Source organism: Petromyzon marinus, chromosome 50 (assembly GCF_048934315.1).
Source record: "Petromyzon marinus isolate PM22_M1 ecotype Great Lakes invasive population chromosome 50, UKy_Petmar_22M1.pri1.0, whole genome shotgun sequence".
Classification (NCBI taxonomy): Eukaryota; Metazoa; Chordata; class Hyperoartia; order Petromyzontiformes; family Petromyzontidae; genus Petromyzon; species Petromyzon marinus.
Genome location: NC_133716.1, coordinates 3,892,406 through 3,912,917, shown reverse-complemented (window position 1 = coordinate 3,912,917; position 20,512 = coordinate 3,892,406). Strand labels below are relative to the sequence as shown.

Below are 20,512 nucleotides of genomic sequence, written 5' to 3'. Positions count from 1 at the left end.
GTGGCGATTACCTGAACTGGCCCAGGACCTCCCCAAGGTCGACTCGGCCTCGAATGAGTACCTGGTGCTGTGTGTAAATATCGCCACGAGGGAGACAAAGGCGGCCGGGCGTGGTGATTGCCACCCACCCCCTCGTGCGCCGTGTCGGCCTTTATTGGTGCTACTCGCCATACCGGACGCTTTTCGCTAACAACACTTGCCCCAAAATGTGTTACGGCTATACGGGGGACCTTCATCTTTGGTGTAACATGTATGGTATAACACTTAACTTGGTGTGTGTGTATAGGATAACGGTGTCTGTATGGTATACTGTGTGTATGGCGTACTGTGCCATCTCTGCGTGTAACACTATACGGGAGCTATTTCAAGCGGTGAATCTGTCCTCTGGCCCCGTGTAAACATTCACGCACGCACAGCAGTGGCCAACAGCCTCCGCTAGTGGCACACAGCCTACCGATCAGCTCTCCACTCACGGGGCACGCCGTACAGCCCCGCGCGTGCGCCAGCACGTGCCACCAACACACGAGGCCTTTACAGGCGTTTGGGGTAAGTGGGAGTGGGTGTCTCCCTCGTGGCGATGTTTACACACCGCACCAGATAAACTCATGTTAGGCTGAGTCGACTTAGGGGAGGCTCAGGACCAGTTCAGATAATCGTCACTGGCCGTGAGCAGGAATCGAACTGAGGTCGCCAGATCCGTAGCACAGCAGCAGGCGCATGCTATACATGTGAGTTTGATTTCCTTCATTCTCATTACAAGTGATGAAGAATCGATCCAGAAATCTCGCAGAGCAGTGTGACCCCTTCGCGTTCGAGAGCGGCCCGCGGAAGCAGGTGTCACAGAGCTACCGCTGAGATCCCTTCTTCAAGTGACTTCTGGTCCACACACGCGAGAGCCATGTTCGTCGCACGACGGTCAAACGGATATTTCTGCATTTTCAGAACTGGAATAGATGCCCAATGTGGAGGTCTGTTACTTTAGCTCAGATAGAGTTCGTGCCGTTGTTCTGTTCCTCCTCCTCCAGTGAAGGAGTGCAGATCACGGTGGATTCTCTATATGGTCCGTAGTGTGGGCTGACTGATGGTGATGTTGAACGACGTTTGCAATCACGGACAAACATAGTTTGCGTGACGCCCCGACGCGGCAGGCCTGGTGCAAACACGGGGCGCGTGCAAAACGAAGTAGCGGCTCCCGTCCGGCCTACGGGCCGCAGGTCACCCCCCCCCCCACCCCATCCCCTGCCGTAGGTATTTGATTTCGTTATTTCAATAGCAGAGTGCGAAACTCGATCTCTACCGGAGCTCTACCAGACACGTGGTCCAACACGCGCCGTGTCGCGCCGTGTCACCCATCGACGACCTTACACCTGCCGGAAGGTGACAGGTGCAGCGCTGCCACCCGTCCCGTAGGGTTTGTCCACGCAAGATCGTCATCTCTTGTTGGACGAGGCCGGCCGCTCTCCTGGGAGATCTGTCAGTCCACCGGAGGAAGCGCCACGTGGAAGCAGGGACCTCGTGGCGCGCGTGTCTGGGATGAACACGGCCGGGCGGAGCGGAGCTTCGCCTCGAGCGGTGGGACAAAGATCGGCGCTCCGCTCCACCTGGTCGTGCCGCCACCTGTCCTGGTTTTCCCCAGGACCGTCTTCGCTGAGAGATCCCCTAATCTCCGGGTGAGAAGAGGCACCGGATTTGTGCCCCACCCCCATATCCCTGCCCCCCTCAACTCCTGTATTTAAAAGCAGAGGTTGGGGGGTGCGTCTCATACCCCTGTGTGTGCGCGTGTGTGCATCTATCTGCCGGCCCTCATACCTACTCACGAACAGCACTTACCCCGAAAGCCTGTCAAGGTTATAAGGGGGGATCTTTGTCAGTGAAACTGAAATTAATATTCTGATACAGGGCACAAGGTTTTTTTTGGTGTTTTTTCTTACTTTCTGGAGCGTCTTATAATTCGGAGAAAACGGAAGTTGCCGTGCCAGGGAAATCTGTCCGTCGTGCCGGGACATTAAAGTCCCGGTGTGTGTCCGTTGCATGACAATAGCAATGACAACAATGCACTGCTGAAGATAAATGAATTCCCATGTAGCTCTCCCCTCTTGTGCTGCTTCCTTCTTGCCATGATACTTTCCGGATTTATGCCACTCAAGAGGTGGCAACCCTATAACAGGGTAGCCCAAAAGTCAGTACACAGGGTGGTTATATGTATTTTATTAGATCAGAGGGTTATTTCCTTTTTTATTTAACACATGTTCAGACTGACTTCCATAATTAACATTAATGCAGGCACGATTTATATTTTCAAATAAATGTAGGACTCCATTTTAAAGGTTGCAGGTGTAATTTTTGAACAGTTATCAATTATGTTTCGTCTCAATGCAGTAAATGTTCTTTAAATCTTTAATTGCCATCTACATATTGCGGGTGACATAACTTTTGAGATTGCCCTCGTACAGAGACAAAGCTCCCCTGTGTAACCCACGCAGGTTGTTGGGTCAAGTGCTGTTGAGCGAGCGCCTATGAAGGCTGGCATGTCGCACGAGAGGGTTGGTGTGGCAAGGACTCTACCCGTCCACCTTTGTCTCCCCAAGCGCTGATGTTCACACACTGCACCAGGTTCTCATTCAAGGCTGAGTCAACCTAGGGGAGTCCCAGGACAAGGTCAGATATTCGACGCTGGTGCTGGGGAAAGCGGGAATTGAATCTTGGCCACACTTGGCTTGCAACGTTAGTTCGCTAACCACTGCACTCACTCTCACGCGGACCCATGGTACGTACGTAGGCAGACATACACTCACTACTCTCACTATCACGATGACGCCCATATGGACATTCGAACAGTTGGGGCTGAGGGCTATTAAGGTCGCCTTTATTATGGTTGCCTTTATAACCCAGGTACATGATTGATTTAAACAAAAATTGATCTCCACTTAGAATGGTGCTGCTTTCATCTCTCTCAAACACACGGCCCCATCACCAGGGTACACAACCCATACAACACAACCCACACTCACCAGGGTACACAACCCATACAACACAACCCACACTCACCAGGGTACACAACCCATACAACACAACCCACACTCACCAGGGTACACAACCCATACAACACAACCCACACTCACCAGGGTACACAACCAACACTCCCTGGGCTCTGTGTTTACCAGCTCCTCATGCAAATCAGTGGAAGAGAACACGCCAAGAGCAGTCACACCCACACAGACGCTGCCATCACGCACACCCCACCATCATCATCATCACACTCATCGAATTCAATCATCACGCACCATTACTAAGTACCACCATCTTCCCACTATACCATGTTCGTCACACTAAAATTCACACACACTCACGCACCACCATCACACACACACTAGCATTTACACACACTTCCGTCATCATCACGCGACTATTAACGCACACCACAAAGACAAAGCTAGCTAGCTTTTACAGACTGTTGGGACAAGTGCTGTTAGCGAGCACCTATGAAGGACGACAGGGCACACGAGGAAGTGGGTAACCAGCCCCACGCTCGGCCCCCTTTGTCTCGCCAATGCTGATGTTTACACACCGCAGCAGGTACTCATTTAAGGCTGAGTCGACCTCGGGGAGGCTCAGGAACGGTTCGAACTCGGGTGGCTGGGCTCGGAGTGCAATGCGCGAACCACGGCGTGATGGCTCCCATAGAAGAACACACCGCCCCTGCACCCACACCGTCACCAACGCACAAACACACCCCCTCATGCAGCTCCCCTTACAAACACACCTACCACCCATCACACACCTACCACCCATCACACACACACACCTCCCACCGGTCACGCACACACACACCTGCCACCCATCACACACCTACCACCTGTCACGCACACACACACACCTCCCATCCATCACACACAAAGATCCCATCGTATAGCCTTAACGGACTGTAGGGCCAAGTGCTGCTAGCGAGCACTTATGAACGAGGCGATGGGAGGCCAACACCACGCCCGGCCGCCTTTGTCTCATTTTAGACCGAGTCGACCTAGAGGAGGCCCAGGACCGGTTTAGATAATCGTCACTGATGTTGGCCGTGTAGCGGTTAGCTGTGCTAACCGCTACACGGCCGCTCCCCACACACCTCCCACCCATCACACACACCACTCCCACCCTTCACACACACACACACCTCCCACCCATCACACACACACACACCTCCCATCACACACCTCCCACCCATCACACACACACACACCTCCCACCCATCACACACACACCTCCCACCCATCACACACACACACCTCCCACCCATCACACACATACACACACCTCCCATCACATACCTCCCACCCATCACACACACACCTCCCACCCTTCACACACACACACCTCCCACCCATCACACACATACACACACCTCCCATCACATACCTCCCACCCATCACACACACACCTCCCACCCATCACACACACACACACACCTCCCACCCATCACACACACACACCTCCCACCCATCACACACACACACACACCTCCCACCCATCACACACACACACACCTCCCACCCATCACACACACCTCCCATCACACACCTCCCACCCATCACACACATCTCCCACCCATCACACACACACACACACCTCCCACCTATCACACACACACCTCCCACCTATCACACACACACCTCCCATCACAAACCTCCCACCCATCACACACACACACACCTCCCACCCATCACACACACACCTCTCACCCATCACACACACCTCCCATCACACACACCTCTCACCCATCACACACACACATCCCCTACCCGTCACACACCTCCCACCCATTTCACACACACACACACACCTCCCACCCATCACACACACACCTCCCACCCATCACACACACACCTCTCACCCATCACACACACACACCTCTCACCCATCACACACACACACCTCTCACCCATCACACACACACACACACACCTCTCACCCATCACACACACACACCTCTCACCCATCACACACACACACACCTCTCACCCATCACACACACCTCCCACCCATCACACACACACCTCTCACCCATCACACACACACACCTCTCACCCATCACACACACACACACACCCTACCCGTCACACACCTCCCACCCATTTCACACACACACCTCCCATCACACACACACCTCTCACCCATCACACACACACCTCCCACCCATCACACACACACCTCTCACCCATCACACACACACACCTCTCACCCATCACACACACCTCTCACCCATCACACACACACACCTCCCACCCATCACACACACACCTCTCACCCATCACACACACACCTCTCACCCATCACACACACACACCTCCCACCCATCACACACACACACCTCCCACCCATCACACACACACCTCCCACCCATCACACACACACACCTCTCACCCATCACACACACATACCTCCCACCCATCACACACACACACCTCCCACCCATCACACACACAACCCCATCTCCCAGTACAATCCGTACTGACGGCCACACAAAACACGAGGCTTGTCGAGGTGAGCGGGGGGGTTGAGGGAGGGCACGGGAACCCCAAACGCCGGGGCTCTGTCCGCTAGCCCCGGTACCCCCCTGTACCACCGGTACTAGTACCTGGTAGTCGGAGATCATGTCGGCCGCGTCTCCCCCTCGCCGCTCGCTCCTTGTCAGAGAGGAGGAGGAGGAACGCGACAGCCATGGAGCAGCAGAATGAGGCGACGGCTGCTGCCACTGGGAGCCAGCAGCAGCATCTCGCGTCTCCCTGTCTCCCTGTCCCCCTGTCTTCCCACCTGTCTCCCTGTGTCTCACCGGCTGTCCTTCCTCATCCTGTAACCCACTGTCCCCTCCTGCTGTCTCTTCTCTTGCTGCCTCTTCTCTTTCTCCTCCTCCGCCTCCTCGCCCCGTCTCTCGCTCTCTCCCCCGGTCTCCCCTCCCGTCTCTGTCTCCTCCCTCACCCCCCGCTTGCTTCTCCCTCCCTCCCTCCTTCGCTTCTGCTTTCTCCTCTTTCCCCCTCCCTGTCACCTCCTTCTCTCTCCCTGCTCCGAGCTCCAGTCCCACAGATCCATGTCGCGGCGACCCACGCTGCAATCTCAACACATTCACACCCCATTTCTCCTCCCTCTCTATATATTCACTCTCTCTCTACACTCTCCCCCCCATCTCCCCTTTCTCTACACCCGCTCTCTCTCCTTTCACTCTCCTCTCTCCATCCCCCTCCTCATGTTCTCCTCCCTAATCTTTCCTCTCTCAATTCCTCCTCTTTCTCCGCTCTCCATCTGCCAACTCTCTCAACTTCCTCGATCTCCTCTCTCTCTCTCTTCATCGAATTGTTCCCATCTCTCTCACCTCTCCCACCTCTCTCTCCTCTCACTATCTCCTCTATCTCCATCTTCCCCCTTCTCTGTTCCCTCTGCCCATCTCTCTGCTCTATCCATTTCCCACCTCCCCTATCTCCCATCTCTCTCCATTTCCCCCATCTCCACGCTCTCCTTTTTCCAATCAGAAGAATCTATGGTTCTGCTTTTAGAACTTCGATTAATCTATTATTCCATGGTGGGGAGCGGGGGGGGGGGGGCTGTCTATGACACCCCATTGTCTCAATGTGACACTCCATTGTCTAAAAGTGACACTCCATTGTCTCAATGTGACACCCCATTGTCTCAATGTGACACTCCATTGTCTCAATGTGACACGCCATTGTCTCAATGTGACACCCCATTGTCTCAATGTGACACTCCATTGTCTCAATGTGACACTCCATTGTCTCAATGTGACACCCCATTGTCTCAATGTGACACCCCATTGTCTCAATGTGGCACCCCATTGTCTCAATGTGACACCCCATTGTCTCAATGTGACACTCCATTGTCTCAATATGACACTCCATTGTCTCAATGTGACACCCCATTGTCTCAATGCGACACCCCATTGTCTCAATGTGACACCCCATTGTCCCAATGTGACACTCCATTGTCTCAATGTGACACTCCATTATCTCAATGTGACATCCCATTGTCTCAATGTGACACTCCATTGTCTCATTGTGACACTCCATTGCCTCAATATTTACAGTGGCAGGGGTTTATGTTTTTACGTCTCTGGAAGAGTTCGCCTTTGTGTTGGAGTTCGGGTCAAGCTTAGCCCGAGGCTTCAATGTGAGAGCCGCCATCCACGGCCGTGATTGCTGTAGGAATGCGGGCATCACGTCTCCTGTTGGCTTGACGGGAAGGCCGCCTCGCCTCCCGATCCATGTCTATGTTGAGAAGTAGTGAGTGACGTCATGTCACGCTCGCCTCCGGTACGGTGACGGGATGTCCCCCTGGGGTATTTAAGGGGGGACCCGTGACGTAAGGGGGGGGGGGGGTCGTCGTGGAAGTCCGAGAAAGGTGAATGCTGAGAGTGGGACCCAGGGTAGGGGAATCTAACACGGGACTAAAAGTAGCTCTGTTCGGTGTGGATCATCCCTCGGCCAGTCAGGGAGAAGAGCCCGGATAGTTAGGGGGTGTGTTTGGGATTCCCAGTACCCTTACCTGGAGGGGGGTGGGGGGGGGAGAATAGAATAACCAGGAGTGTAGGCAGGAGCAGTAACAGTTTAGGCGTAAAGCCTCCAAATAAATCCTTGGCGTCAGCCCTTCTGAAGATCTGTGTCTCCGCGTCATACTTTGCACCACAACAAATACGAACAGCGGCCAAGGCGGTAAAAGCCTGCGTCAAATTCTCCCCCGAGCTCTGCGAGCCTCTGTCAGTGGTTCTCAACCTTTGTTTTGGGCTACTGTAGCCAACCTTGTTGAATGTTACAACCGAGTAAACCCCTTGCCTGACCCAATATGGTTTTGAGAGGGAAAAAAAAGTATTAATAATGAACATCAATATATATTTATACTCTTTGGTTCTTTCGGTGAAGTCACAAAATCAAATAAATCAATTTTATTTTATTTCATACCTATAAATCAATTTAATTTTATACCTATAAATCAATTTGATTGTATTTTATACCCACGTGACTTTATCGAAATAAGCAAAGAGCATGGATTCCTGCAGTCACGAAAGCTTCAAATCAAGATCAATGTATATTTGTTTTACCAATGATCAATTGTGTGAGGTAACAAGCTTGCTAGTAACTGCAAGCGAATACATACAACAATTAAACGAACGAATATGCATGGGTCACGTAATTTATTTGCGCTCTCGTACACCACATTGTGTACGATCAATGAGTTTAGAAAGGTATTTGATATCCCTATAGGTGACCATTTAAATTTAACCCTAGTAATTTTGTTGGCAAATTCGCACACCATTATTCACCAATGACTCTCACGGATGATATAATTTCACACGTTTATAAATCGCCTCACGTACCCCCCTGGAACATTGCCACGTTACCTCCATTTGAGAACCACTCCTCTTTACAATATTCCGACGTTATCGGCGCAATTTAACGAGCGCTTGTATGTTTGGCAGGAAACCGGACCACCCGGATAATACGAAAAAAAACACGCGTGCGAGGGGGAAACCCTCTATCCCATACAGGCGAATTGAAATTCTCTCCCGTTGGTAGAACTCCAGCCACAAGCCTGCCAGAATAATTGCCAAATGGTCCGATGCTTCTGTGTAAGCAGACAAGGTGGCCCGCTTTTGCCAAGATACATTAAAAAAAACCTCGGCACTTTCCTCAAGAACACCGTGGCCTTAAAGGGGGGAAAAAGTATATGACAGTCGACGTTTCGGGCAACGGGCCGTCTGCATGTGCTATATGTCTATTTGCTTGATTTCGACAAAAAATTTTTACTCAAGGCGACATTGGTTGGAGATGTTATACAGATAATCGTTTTATTGAAATATAAAGTGAGACATTAAGTGAAGAAGACGACACCTTGATCAAACTCCACCAGCCGCTGACGGGCACACACACACACACACGTACGGCCTTCCCCCACGCCACACCGTGCGTGGCGTGGGGGATTTGCTAGTGACCATACTTCACCTCGCGGGTCAATGCGGGTTTGTTTGACAGCGGGGGGAGCGTGGAGAGAGGAACGACACCAAACAATGGCAAGGAATTTCATTCAGACTGCGTGACCCTCTTCCGGAAGAATTCTTCTGGTCGTTCGTTAACTCTGCTCGAATACATCTTCCGGAATAGATCTTCCGGAAGACGACTTCTGTTTTATCGTTAACTCTACTCGAACATTTATTCTGGAAGTTTTCTTCCGGAAGATGTCTTCTTGGGCGTTCATTCACGCACCTCGAATACATCTTCCGGAAGATGTCTTCCGGCTGTTCATTTGGGCATGGCAGGCGTCTTCTGGAAGACTCTTCCGAGCGTTTTCTTCAAACTGCCGGTAGCGGTCCACGGCGCCAGGAGTGGAGTTCGAGGTAGGGACAGTGTCTCCGTGTGTCTCTCCGTGTCTATATCGTTAATCTTGTTGGGTCTCTCCGGGTCTCTCTTGTGTTGTGCCTCGCCCGGGATCTCAGATCGCGTCTCCCAGTCTCTCCTCGTCTGTCTTCCCCGTGTGTCTCCTCGTCTCCCCGCGTGTCTCCTCGTCTCCCCCGCGTGTCTCATCGTCTCCCCGTGTGTCTCCTCGTCTCCCCGTGTGTCTCCTCGTCTCCCTCGTGTGTCTTCTCGTCTCCCCGTGTGTCTCCTCGTCTCCCTCGTGTGTCTTCTCGTCTCCCCGTGTGTCTCCTCGTCTCCCCCGTGTGTCTCCTCGTCTCCCCCGTGTGTCTCCTCGTCTCCCCCGTGTGTCTCCTCGTCTCCCCGTGTGTCTCCTCGTCTCCCCGTGTGTCTCCATACCTCTCCCACCACCCCCGTGTGTGTGTGTGGTGGCCCGAGAAGGCGGGAGCCATGGCCACCTCGGGTCTGGAGAAGCTTGGAGTGGCTGGCGGGGAGGACCTCAGGGAGACTCTCACCAACTGCACGGACCCGCTCAAGGCCATCGAACAGTTCCAGGTCCCAGCCCCACGCTACCGCCCAACTCTCTGCTCCAGCATCAGCATCGGAGAGCGAACGGCATCAAAACACAGTTCAAATAGAACACGAATAAAAATAGTTTTGGCTCATGGGTGTCACGGTTAACAGAATGCCCCCCCCCCCCCCACTTCAGAGGCAAACTTACCTCCCAGACTTGGCTCTCACCCACAGGGCTCACTAATTATCTTCCAGACTAATGTTTTTCCTGCCCCTCTCGCCTGCCTCCCCCCGCATGCGAGCAGCTGGAGAACGGCGTGCTCCTGCCCTCGCTGCAGTCGGCGCTGCCCTTCCTGGACCTGCACGCGATCCCGCGCCTCGACTTCCACCAGTCGGTGTTCGACGAGCTGCGTGACAAACTCCTCGAAAGGGTGGCGGTCATTGCCACCGAGGGCCCGCCACTCAGCCGGTGTGTGCGCGCGCGCGTAGAACGCGCGTGGATCGCGCGTGTGTACACGTCGAGTGTGTCTGAACACGTGGAATTTTTGCTTGTGTCTCTCGGTGTGTCTTTGTTTCCATGTTTGTGCCCCTTACCTCTTTTTCCACTGCACAACCGTGCCAGGCCTGTGCCGAACCAGCCCGGCACTGCTCAGGCAGCGCCAGGTTCATTTTCCACCACAGAAGCCGAGCCGCGCCGCTGATGTCGCACGCAATGAACGCGTTGTTCGCCACGCCCCTGCTTGACCTCGAGCATCCTTCGAATATCTTGTGAGGTCTGGTTCTGGCTCGGCTCGGCAAACAGCCGGTGGAAAAACCACCCGTACCGTGAGGGCCCCCCGCGCCGGCTCGCGTGTGCGCAGTCGGAAGAGGAGTACGTCTGTCTGACTTTGCGTCGCTCTACGTATGCCCCGGGCAGGAACACGAAGCTGGAGGAGCTTCTGGAGAAGAGCTTTGCCCTCGTGCGCATGCCGTCTGTGCAGCCCGTCGTCATGTGCCTGCTCAAACACATTCCCAAGGTGAGTGACCTCCCCATGCTCCCGTGGCGGCACTGCCATCGCACGCATATGTGGCGTCCCGGTCGCGCGTGTACAGCCACCGCCGTCGCTTGATGTCGTCACCAGGGAGCAACCCCCTCACCCCGGCAGCTGTCCCTGTAATGCACAAACAAGGCTTATCGCGGCACAGGCCAGCGAGTCATCGTGGAGAGTGGTTGTATAGTGGTTCATGCAGTGCACTATAAGCCCAGCACCCTGAGTTTGATACCCGGCCGAGGCTACCATCCTGAGTCTCCTCTAAGTCAACTCAAGCTTAAAGGAGCACCTGGTGCGGAGCGTAAATCAGCGCTGGGGGGATTCTCCCAAAGGCGGCCGGGCGTGATATTGGCCACACTACCTCTTCATTTGTGCTCCGTGCCGGCCTTCATAGACGCTCGCCCGCAGCACTTGGCCCAGCAGCCTGTGCGGCCTGCATGGAACAATCTCGCGGCGACCGTATGCAGCGCCGCTGTGAACGCCGCCACCGCGCCGCCTCCGCTCGTGCCGCGCAGGTCCCCGAGCGCTACCTGAAGCAGGTGACGAGCGACCCGGCGCTGTACGCGGCGTGCGCCACTGAGGTGAAGCGGCAGATCTGGCAGGAGAACCAGGCGCTGTTCGGGGACGAGGCATCCCCGCTGTTCAAGCAGTACCTGGCGGAGAGAGAGACGGCCCTGTTGGGCCCCGAGCTGTCGGCCGTGCACACCTTCTACAGCTCCTCCCCGAAGGCGCGCCGCCACGGGCAGGTGAGTGAAGCCAACGAAACAGCTGGGTGGGTGAGCGAGCGGCCGGGTGGGTGGGGGAGCGAGCATGCAGGCGAGTTAGCGGGCTATGGCGGGCGCTTTGGGGGGTGCCCAGCTGTACACCGTAACAAGTGTAAACGTGCAGACCTGAAGCTGTTACCCTTCCGTAGCGTGTCTGGCATCTTCTTCCACTCTGGCCAGATGTCTTGGAAGAAGTGGTCGTACCCACACTTTACCCCACCACACGCGATCTGCCCCATCTTTATACTGCTGGGTGGACAGAGGTGGTCGGCAGGGTGGGGTGGAGGGATTTAATAAACTTGCAGCATCGTTTACGCTGCCTGCATGGGGAGATCGAATTGAACCGGCGAACTCTGAATTGCAAATCCGGTGTGCGCACCACAACACCACTGTGGCAGCGTCCGCTTGGCTCGACTCAAGTGACACCTGGGACTTGCCGTCCCGTGCCTCTGACCTGCTGCGCAAATGGATTTTGCGCTCGTTCTAAATCGGGCTTAATCGTCATCGTCATTATCGACACGACTTTCAACTTGACACCTAGCTGTGCCTGGCAGGTGGTACAGAAGCTGACGGGCATGATCGGGCGCAACGTGAAGCTGTACGACATGGTGCTGCAGTTCCTGCGTACGCTTTTCCTGCGCACGCGCAACCCGCATTACTGCACGCTCCGCGCGGAGCTGCTCATGGCCTTGCACGACCTGGAGGCCACCGACATCTGCTCTGTCGACCCCTGCCACAAGGTGACCCGCGGAGAGTGTCGCGCTGGTCTCAACGGAATTCGCGGCGGTTCTCGCGCAAGAGGAACCTCGTAGCGCCCGCGACGAGCGAGCGTCTTAACGGTCCCTCTCTCTGCCCACACGCGCATGCGCGCAGTTCACGTGGTGCCTGGACGCGTGCATCCGCGAGCGTTTCGTGGACGTAAAGCGGGCGCGGGAGCTGCAGGGATTCCTGGACGGCATCAAGCGGGGCCAGGAGCAGGTGCTGGGGTGAGCTACTTGGAGTGGTGGAGATGGGAAAATTTCAATCACATGTTATAAATTACTGGAGGAAATGTAATTAGATAATTGTCACCCGAGCGTGGTGCAAGCCACGCCGCTCCTTCGTGTGCCATGCTGGCCTTCGTAGGTGCTACTCGCTAACAGCACTTGCCCCAGCAGTTTGTGTAGGCTACACATGGGATCTTTGTGTTTGTCCTGTCCAGGGACCTCTCCATGATCCTGTGTGATCCGTTCGCTATCAACACTCTGGCCATGAGCACCATGAAGACCCTGCAGGAGCTCGTGAGCCATGAGAGCTTGCCCAGGGTGAGCCTTGCGGCACCACCACCGCAGTCAAAACTACAGCCACAGTCACAACAACAACCACAGTTACAGCTACAACGACAATCACAGTCACAACTACAATCACAGTCACAACCACAGCCACAGTCACAACTACAACCACAGTCACTACTACAACCACAACTGCAGCTTCAAGCACAACCGCAAAAAACACAGCAAAGACAACCACAGTAACGACGGCAGTCACAGCAACAACCACTCACAACCACAACCACTGTCACGGCTACAACCACAACCGCAGTCACAACCACAGTTACAGCTACAACTACAGCCACAGCTAAACCACAACTACAGCAACAAACACAACCACAATTACAACTATTACCACAGTCATAACTACAACCACTGTCACGGCTACAACTACAACTGCAGTCACAACCACAGTTACAGTTAGAACTACAGTCATAACAACCACTGTCGCAACTACAACCACGGTCACTACTACAACCATGGTCACTACCACAACCGCAGCTACAACCGCAGTCACAGAAAAAACCACAGCAAAAACCACCGCTACAGCGGCAGTCACAGCAACAACAAGTCTTAACCACGGTCACAACCACAGCCACAGCGACAACCACAACTACAACCACAATTACAACTATTACCACAGTCATAACTACAACCACTGTCACGGCTACAACCACAACCGCAGTCACAACCACAGTTACAGTTATAACTACAGTCATAGCAACCACTGTCGCAACTACAACCACGGTCACTACCACAACCGCAGCTACAACCGCAGCTACAACCGCAGTCACAGAAAAAAAACACAGCAACAACCGCGGTTACAACGGCAGTCACAGCAACAACCAGTCGCAACCACGGTCACAACCACAACTACAGCCACAGCTACAACCACAGTCACAACTCAAACCACAGTCACGGCTACAACCACAACCGCAACCACAACTGCAGCCTGGTAGCAGGCAGGTTCAACTCTGACCTCTCTTTGCCAGTGAGACTCTGCTAGTCTCTCTCAAGGCCTCGCCTGGTTGAACAAACTCAACCCGGACAAACACACCTGCGCTGCGGTTGTCCACGCGTGTTTGCAGGACCCTGCGCCCTGAGCGTGGGAACACGACGTGTGTCCGTGTCGCGAACGCACGTCATATGCAGTGTTCACGATGGTTGTTGTGTGTGTTCGCGCCACTGTGTGTATCCTGTTTGTGTGTGTGTACCATGCATGCCGTTGGTACGCGCGTGCCGTTCATGCTGTTTGGGTGTGTGTGTTCACCATGCACACTGTATATTGTTCATGCTGTTTTACATGCGTGCTGTTTGTGTGTGTGTTCACCATGCACAACGTATATTGTTCATGCTGTTTTACATGTGTGCTGTTCTTGTGTACGTACTGTCTGTGTGTATTCCATGCATGCTGTTTGTATGTTGTTCATGCTGTTATTGTCTGCGTTATGTTGGTGTTCGCTCCATGCACACTGTGTATGTTGTTCATGCGATTCTTGTGTGCGCAGTGTGTGCCCCATGCATGCTGTGTATATTGTACATGCTGTTTGTGTATACGCTGCTCACGTGTGTCATGCAAGCAGGTTGTATGCTGTTTCGTATGCATGGTGTTCTTTTGTATCTACTATTTGTGTGTGTGTTTCGTGGGTACTGTTTGTGTGCCTGCTGTTTGTGTGTCCCGTCCATGCTATTTGTGTGTCCCGTCCATGCTGTTTGTGTGCATGCTGTTTGTGCTGCGTGTGCCCGTGCGTTGCGTTCCGTGTGCCGCCGACAGGACAGTCCGGACTTGCAGCTGCTCTTGCGGATGCTGGCGCTGGGCCTGGGTGCGTGGGACATGATCGACAGCCAGGCCTTCAGGGAGCCCAAGTTGGTGAGTCTGGTTCCGTGGGAGATGTCTCTCTTCGCAGCAAACTCGTTAACGCCCCGTGGCTCCTTCATCTAATCCAGGGGTCACCAAACTACGGCCCGCGGGCCGGATCCGGCCCGCAACGTCAGTCCATCAGGCCCGCCAACGGTACTTGAATTTGGTTGATAAAACGTATGGAACACGAGACGTTGTGATACAATTTAAATTTAAATATTATGTTTAGAATACTAGGAGATCTTCACGCGTGCGGAGACCTCCTGACTGCTATGTTCCTTAAATGTACTATTTTAAATTTTAAATTATTGTATCTAGATTTTCTTGTTTATTGTAATGTTTGCTTATTTCACGCCATCCCAAGTCCTTCCCCGGCTCGTGGTAGCTCCGCCTACGCTCTGACGTTACCATGGTTTCCATGGCAACACACACAAACACGCATCTTTGTCCGCCCCCAGATTTTCCAGCTGTCAACACAGGTCTGACGCTCCAGAAATATTTATTTATTATGCGGCCCGCACTCGTCATTCTTTTAGTTTTCCGGCCCACTGTGAAAAAAGTTTGGTGACCCCTGATCTAATCGATGATCACACAGGCGTCTTGAGCAATAACAAGAATGATAATGACTTCCGCATGAAAACGCGCCGCCGTCGCCGCCGCAGTGTCCGCTCGCTCTCGGAGAGAGACGGAGAGTGGACGAGTCGGAGTCACGAGGAGGAGCCACAGACGAGCGGCAAAGGCAGCGGCAGCCAGGCCGTGAGCCGCCGCTACCAACAATTGCCCGAGCTTTACGATTCTCTATATATTAAGGTGTTTATCAGCCAATTAATGAGTAAATTTGGAAGGAAATCGGAGCACCCGGAGTAAACCGGCGCGTGCGAGGCTGAGGAATGCGTAGGTTTTTGCGTGATCTCACGGGACATGGCGTTGTAGGGGCTCACTGCGTTTCAGCACCCTTGCTCATGGCTCGCCATGGTTCAACCCTGCAGACATTGACGTCGTTGTTGGTATCAGTAATGTTATTGACCGTTCACAGACTAGACTTGAGATTTCTGGGTGGGGTAGGGACGGATCGCTAATGGCTAACGGGCTGGATTGCCAAGCATCATGGCTTGTTGAGGGGTTACGATTTAGCGCGTGCATTTTTCGCAGCCACTCGTAACCCAAGCGCGGCCTTGCCAGTCGTCGGGCTGCGCGCTGGCCGAGCGTTTCTTCTCATAGCGTTTGCCGCACGCTGCTGTCGGCGCCTCCCTGTGGAATTGGGTGTGCCGGTATGGTTCTTCCCACGTGAGCGATTCGCGAGCGGTTTGCTCGGACCGCGTTGCTGTAACGAGCCCGCCCGCCCCGCCGTTTCGGCCAACGTCGTGTGTCGCGGTGAGCAGGATGTGGAGGTGGCGACGCGCTTCCTGCCGGCGCTCATGACCCTGCTGGTGGACGACCTGACCTTTGGGGTGGACGCTCGCTTGCCGGCAGAAGGAGGGACCCCCCCGATGTACCCCTCCGGCCTGCCCCCCGCCTTCACCAAGTGAGGACGCCGAGAGCCGAGCAGACGGCCGCCCAAGCTAGACACATCGAGGAACACGAAAATAGTTGGCGGAGGGGGTGGGGGAAAAAAGTTCTCACCTCTGATACCACTCTTGCTGCTGGACGGGAGGTGGGGCTTGGCAACGTCATTAGTTACGTCATACAATCACTGGCCGCGTCATGCTGGGCGTGGCTTGTAGGGGGGTTCACCGCCTTCGGACAGATTCGTATTTAAATTCTCAGGGTTGCACTTTAGCCAAATCCAGTGCAGAGCCAAATTTAATGCGATTGTGTTTTCTTGTGCAATCGTTGGTGATTGGCGGGAGACCATCAACTCGCTTGGCTTGAGAATTTTAATTAAGCACGAGCAGTGGCTGAAATCCTGGATTCACAGGCGGCCCATACCCTGGATTCACAGGCAGCGGCTGCAACCCGGATTCGAACCCGGGTTCTCAGCTGTGCCGGCTCGGCGCTTCTCACCCTCCGACTCACCCGGCCACCTCGATTTTCATTCGCCTTAACCATGCTGCGGTCCTGCGTGCACAGGTGGGTGCAGGAGCACCCGGTAGCTTGTGAGATGGGGCTCTACTACGTACTGCACGTGACGCGGCAGAGGAACAAGAACGCGATCGCGCGCGTGCTCCCCGCACTCGGTGAGTGTGGCGTGACTACTACCGGGATGTTACCACTCGCCCGGGCGGGCAGGCGTACGTCAGACGACGGGGAGAGACCAAGCGGCGGGGGGGAGGGGGGGATGAAAACGTGGCCGGGCAGCAGCGCGTTTGGCCCCTAGTTGCAGAGGTTTTGCGGTTCGAGTCCAGCGGTCGCCCCGGTTAATATCGCGGGGGTCAGAAATGGTGCAGCCCGGCAGTCGCTTGCTCACGCCAATGCTGGAGGAAGGGCGTCGGGGCTTCCAATTTATAATAGGAGCTGTTGAGGGCTCCTTGAGAGGGCGCCTTCACCAAAAATTGGCGCTGGCTGCTTCACGGAGGATGTGGCAGATCCCGTGGCGTTATTCGAAAATGCGCAATGGCGTCACGGTCCAAATTTGACAAATTTTGAGAATGCCTCGCAAGTTGATGAATTCAGTAAAAGCACATAGCCACGTCGTCCTGCTACTGACAGACTCTACCCATCTGTGAAATACAGTCACTTCGTTTTAGCCTTGCACCATAGGAATGTCACATGTTCAATGTGTTGATTGATCGTGGTGCATGGACTGGTGCGATTTACTGGTGAAACACTGGTGCGGTACACATTGTTGAGACACTGATGCGGTACACATTGTTGAGACACTGATGCGGTACACTGGTGAGACACTGGTGCGGTACACATTGTTGAGACACTGATGCTGTACACTGTTGAGACATCGGTGCGGTTTTGTGCGTATGCGCAATCCATAGCGGAATTCCACCGGGACGCCGGCTACAGCGATTGGTTCCTGCACCTCTTCCTGTCTCAGCTGACCCTGCTGGCCGATGAGCTGGGGTCCGAGGGCCTGTGCGGCGCGCTGTTCGACAGCTTCCTGCTCCCCGCGCTCTCCCGGTACGTGCTCATCTACGATCTCCGCGCGCGCGCGCGAGAGCAGACGCGTACGTGCGAGCCCAGACGCGTACGTGCGAGCCCAGACGCGTACGTGCGAGCCCAGACGCGTACGTGCGAGCCCACACGAACGCATGTGCCGTGTACACGGGCGCGCGGACGCGACGGGTTGTTGCAGAGGCTCATGCTTCGAAGCCAAGCGGCCGCGCTGGCTATTACTGCGTTGTGGTGTTAGCTATAAAAAAAATACTTCACTCGTAGTGGACGTTAAAGGTCCCGTGACGTCATTCGCAAGAGTAGGCCGTTGCGTGCCGGAGCCTGGGTCCATATTTGAAACATTACACCCGCAAATTTGCTCGATCGGAATTGTACACACAGCAGCAATCATTGCCCCCTACTGGCAGCAGACCGATGCCTTGCCCCCCCCCAGGTGACTTGCACATGAGACTCGATTCCGGTCTCTCGATTTCTCACCTGATTATACAAAATCATCTTGACACTCGAAACTCACACTGACCTGATGCACGTTGATCCACTAGCGCACACGCACAGCAGCGCTCGCTCACACCTCTGCCTCCCCGTGCGTACGTGCGGCAGAGAGAACGTGCACAGGCACACGCTGCGGCTGGTGCTGCACGTGCATTCGAAGCTGCTGCCTGCGCGGCTCGCCACGCTACGCACCGCCCTGGAGCCCAACAAGCAGGTGACTGCGTGTGTGTGTGTGACTGAGCGAGTGCGTGTGTGTATGTGTGAAGCAAGTTCGATTCCTGTTCACGGCCACCAATACTAGTGACGAATGTCTAAACTGGTCCTGGGCCTCCCCTAGGTCGACTCAGTTTTAATTAAGTACCTGGTGCTGTGTGAAAAAACATCGGCAATGGGGAGACAAATAGTGGCCGGGCGTGGTGCTGGTCACCCACCTCCTCGTGTGCCATACCGGCCTTCATAAGCGCTCGCCAACAGTACTTGCCCCATCTCTCACAATCCGTGGGGACGGTGAGAGATGGTGGCAGCTTTGGGGAGGCCTTCATCCAGCCGTGGATCGAGCACAGCTACTGATGCTCATGTTGCTGATGGTGCCGATGATGATGCTGCTGCTGCTGCTGTTCCGGCAGAGTGGCGATGTTGTGAAGGAGCTTCACACGGCGTTCCTGGCCAAGGGGGACTCGCGTCTGCCCGGCACCGCCGCCGCCGCCGCCACGGCGCCGGTCTCTGCCACTGGCGTGGCACTCACCCCGGGCCTCACGCCCGTGCTGGCGCTCACGCAGCCAGTCGCAATCAGCACCGCCACAACCGCGGCCACTACCGCCGCCACTGCCGCCGCCACTGCCGCCGCCACTTCCGTCGGCACTGCCGCCGGCACTGTCGCTGGCACCGTCGCCGCCACTTCTGCCGGCACCGTCCCCGGCACTGCCGTCGGCACCGTCCCCGGCACTGTCGCCGGCACCGTCCCCGGCACCGTCGCCGGCACCGTCGCCGGCACCGTCGCCGGCGGCGGAGCAAGTGCAGGAGGAGCCGGAGGAGGAGAGTCTCCTCGGGTTAGCGTCGCGGCTACGGTGACGCCACCGCCGTGAGCGAGTTGGGTGGCGATTGTCGGCAGAGAGAATCACACGTGTGTGTGTGTGTGCATGCGTGCGCTTATGTACGCGCATCGCCCAGGGGTGGTGATGGGTGTAATGCACGAAGGTAGCTATGAATGCGATGCCTTACATGCGTTACGCACGCGTTACCTCACGCGTACACGTTGCACACACGTGTTACGCACGTTACACACATACATGCGTGATACACTAGATTAGCGTTACCTACGTACGCGTTACGTTACACACACGCGTGTTATACATGTTACGTTGCACCCGTTTTACAGACGCGTTATACACACACGCACTATATACACACGCGCGCGCAAGACGTACACGCACCGCTTGAGTACACCGCCATTGGTGCAATGCCCCCTCGTGCTATTGCACCCGCGTTCACCACGGTTTTACTGCCTTTGATTGTGCCGTGCCCGCTGCGTCCGTTCACCCTGGGGTTCAGAACGCCAAGCCCGGTGAAGCCACCCACCCACACGCCCACACTGCACACGCCGGCCGTGAGTCCCACCTAACGACCCAATGCAACTCTGTGGCAGCTACGGTTATCGTGTCCTCAGGGGTCGTGTTGCCCCTGCAGTAGATCCGTTGTCCGTTATTTCCAGCGTGTAAGGTCATTTATATTTTTCTAATATCAATATAGAAAGCAATCCCACAACGCGCAATCCAGCGCTGCAGCGGTCACCGTAGGCAACACGTGGGACCGAGCTGGGGCTTGCGTGTAGACGCGCGAGGCAGCGTCGCCGCGGGGTTGTCCTCACTACGCAGTTTCTGGAGCTTCGGGAAAGTGCGAGTTTTTGTTTTTTTTAAAGGTCGTGGTAAAACTCGTCCGTGATAAGCGGGCCGCCGCGATATACCCCCCCCCCCTCCCCCGTACGGGGATGCCCCTGCCCCGAGATGCCCCTGCCCCGGGTGGATAGAGGCTACGAGCCGAAAGCAGCGGTGAGATTTGGGTCACAATAAAACTC

At 55.0% G+C, this 20,512-nt stretch overlaps 2 protein-coding genes across 2 annotated transcripts in view; one reads left to right on the top strand and one right to left on the bottom strand.

Moving 5' to 3' along the window:
- Positions 1-5,949, bottom strand: part of LOC116953120 (ral guanine nucleotide dissociation stimulator-like 1) — a 29,770-nt gene extending 23,821 nt beyond the window's left edge. Inside the window, exon 1 of the mRNA XM_032972975.2 lies at positions 5,627-5,949. Coding sequence (XP_032828866.2) covers positions 5,627-5,644 — 18 coding nt within the window. The 5' untranslated portion in view covers positions 5,645-5,949. The remainder of the gene's footprint in view (positions 1-5,626) is intronic.
- A 3,351-nt stretch (positions 5,950-9,300) lies between these two features.
- On the top strand, positions 9,301-19,661 carry NELFB (negative elongation factor complex member B). The gene is made up of 14 exons (XM_032973012.2): positions 9,301-9,388; positions 9,846-9,959; positions 10,223-10,386; positions 10,834-10,933; positions 11,464-11,694; positions 12,267-12,452; positions 12,586-12,698; positions 12,914-13,016; positions 14,797-14,892; positions 16,266-16,408; positions 16,954-17,060; positions 17,811-17,952; positions 18,547-18,652; positions 19,065-19,661. Exons 2-14 carry the CDS (start codon positions 9,855-9,857, stop codon positions 19,521-19,523), a joined length of 2,055 nt encoding a protein of 684 aa, XP_032828903.1. The 5' UTR covers positions 9,301-9,388; positions 9,846-9,854; the 3' UTR covers positions 19,524-19,661.
- Positions 19,662-20,512: the final 851 nt, after the last annotated feature.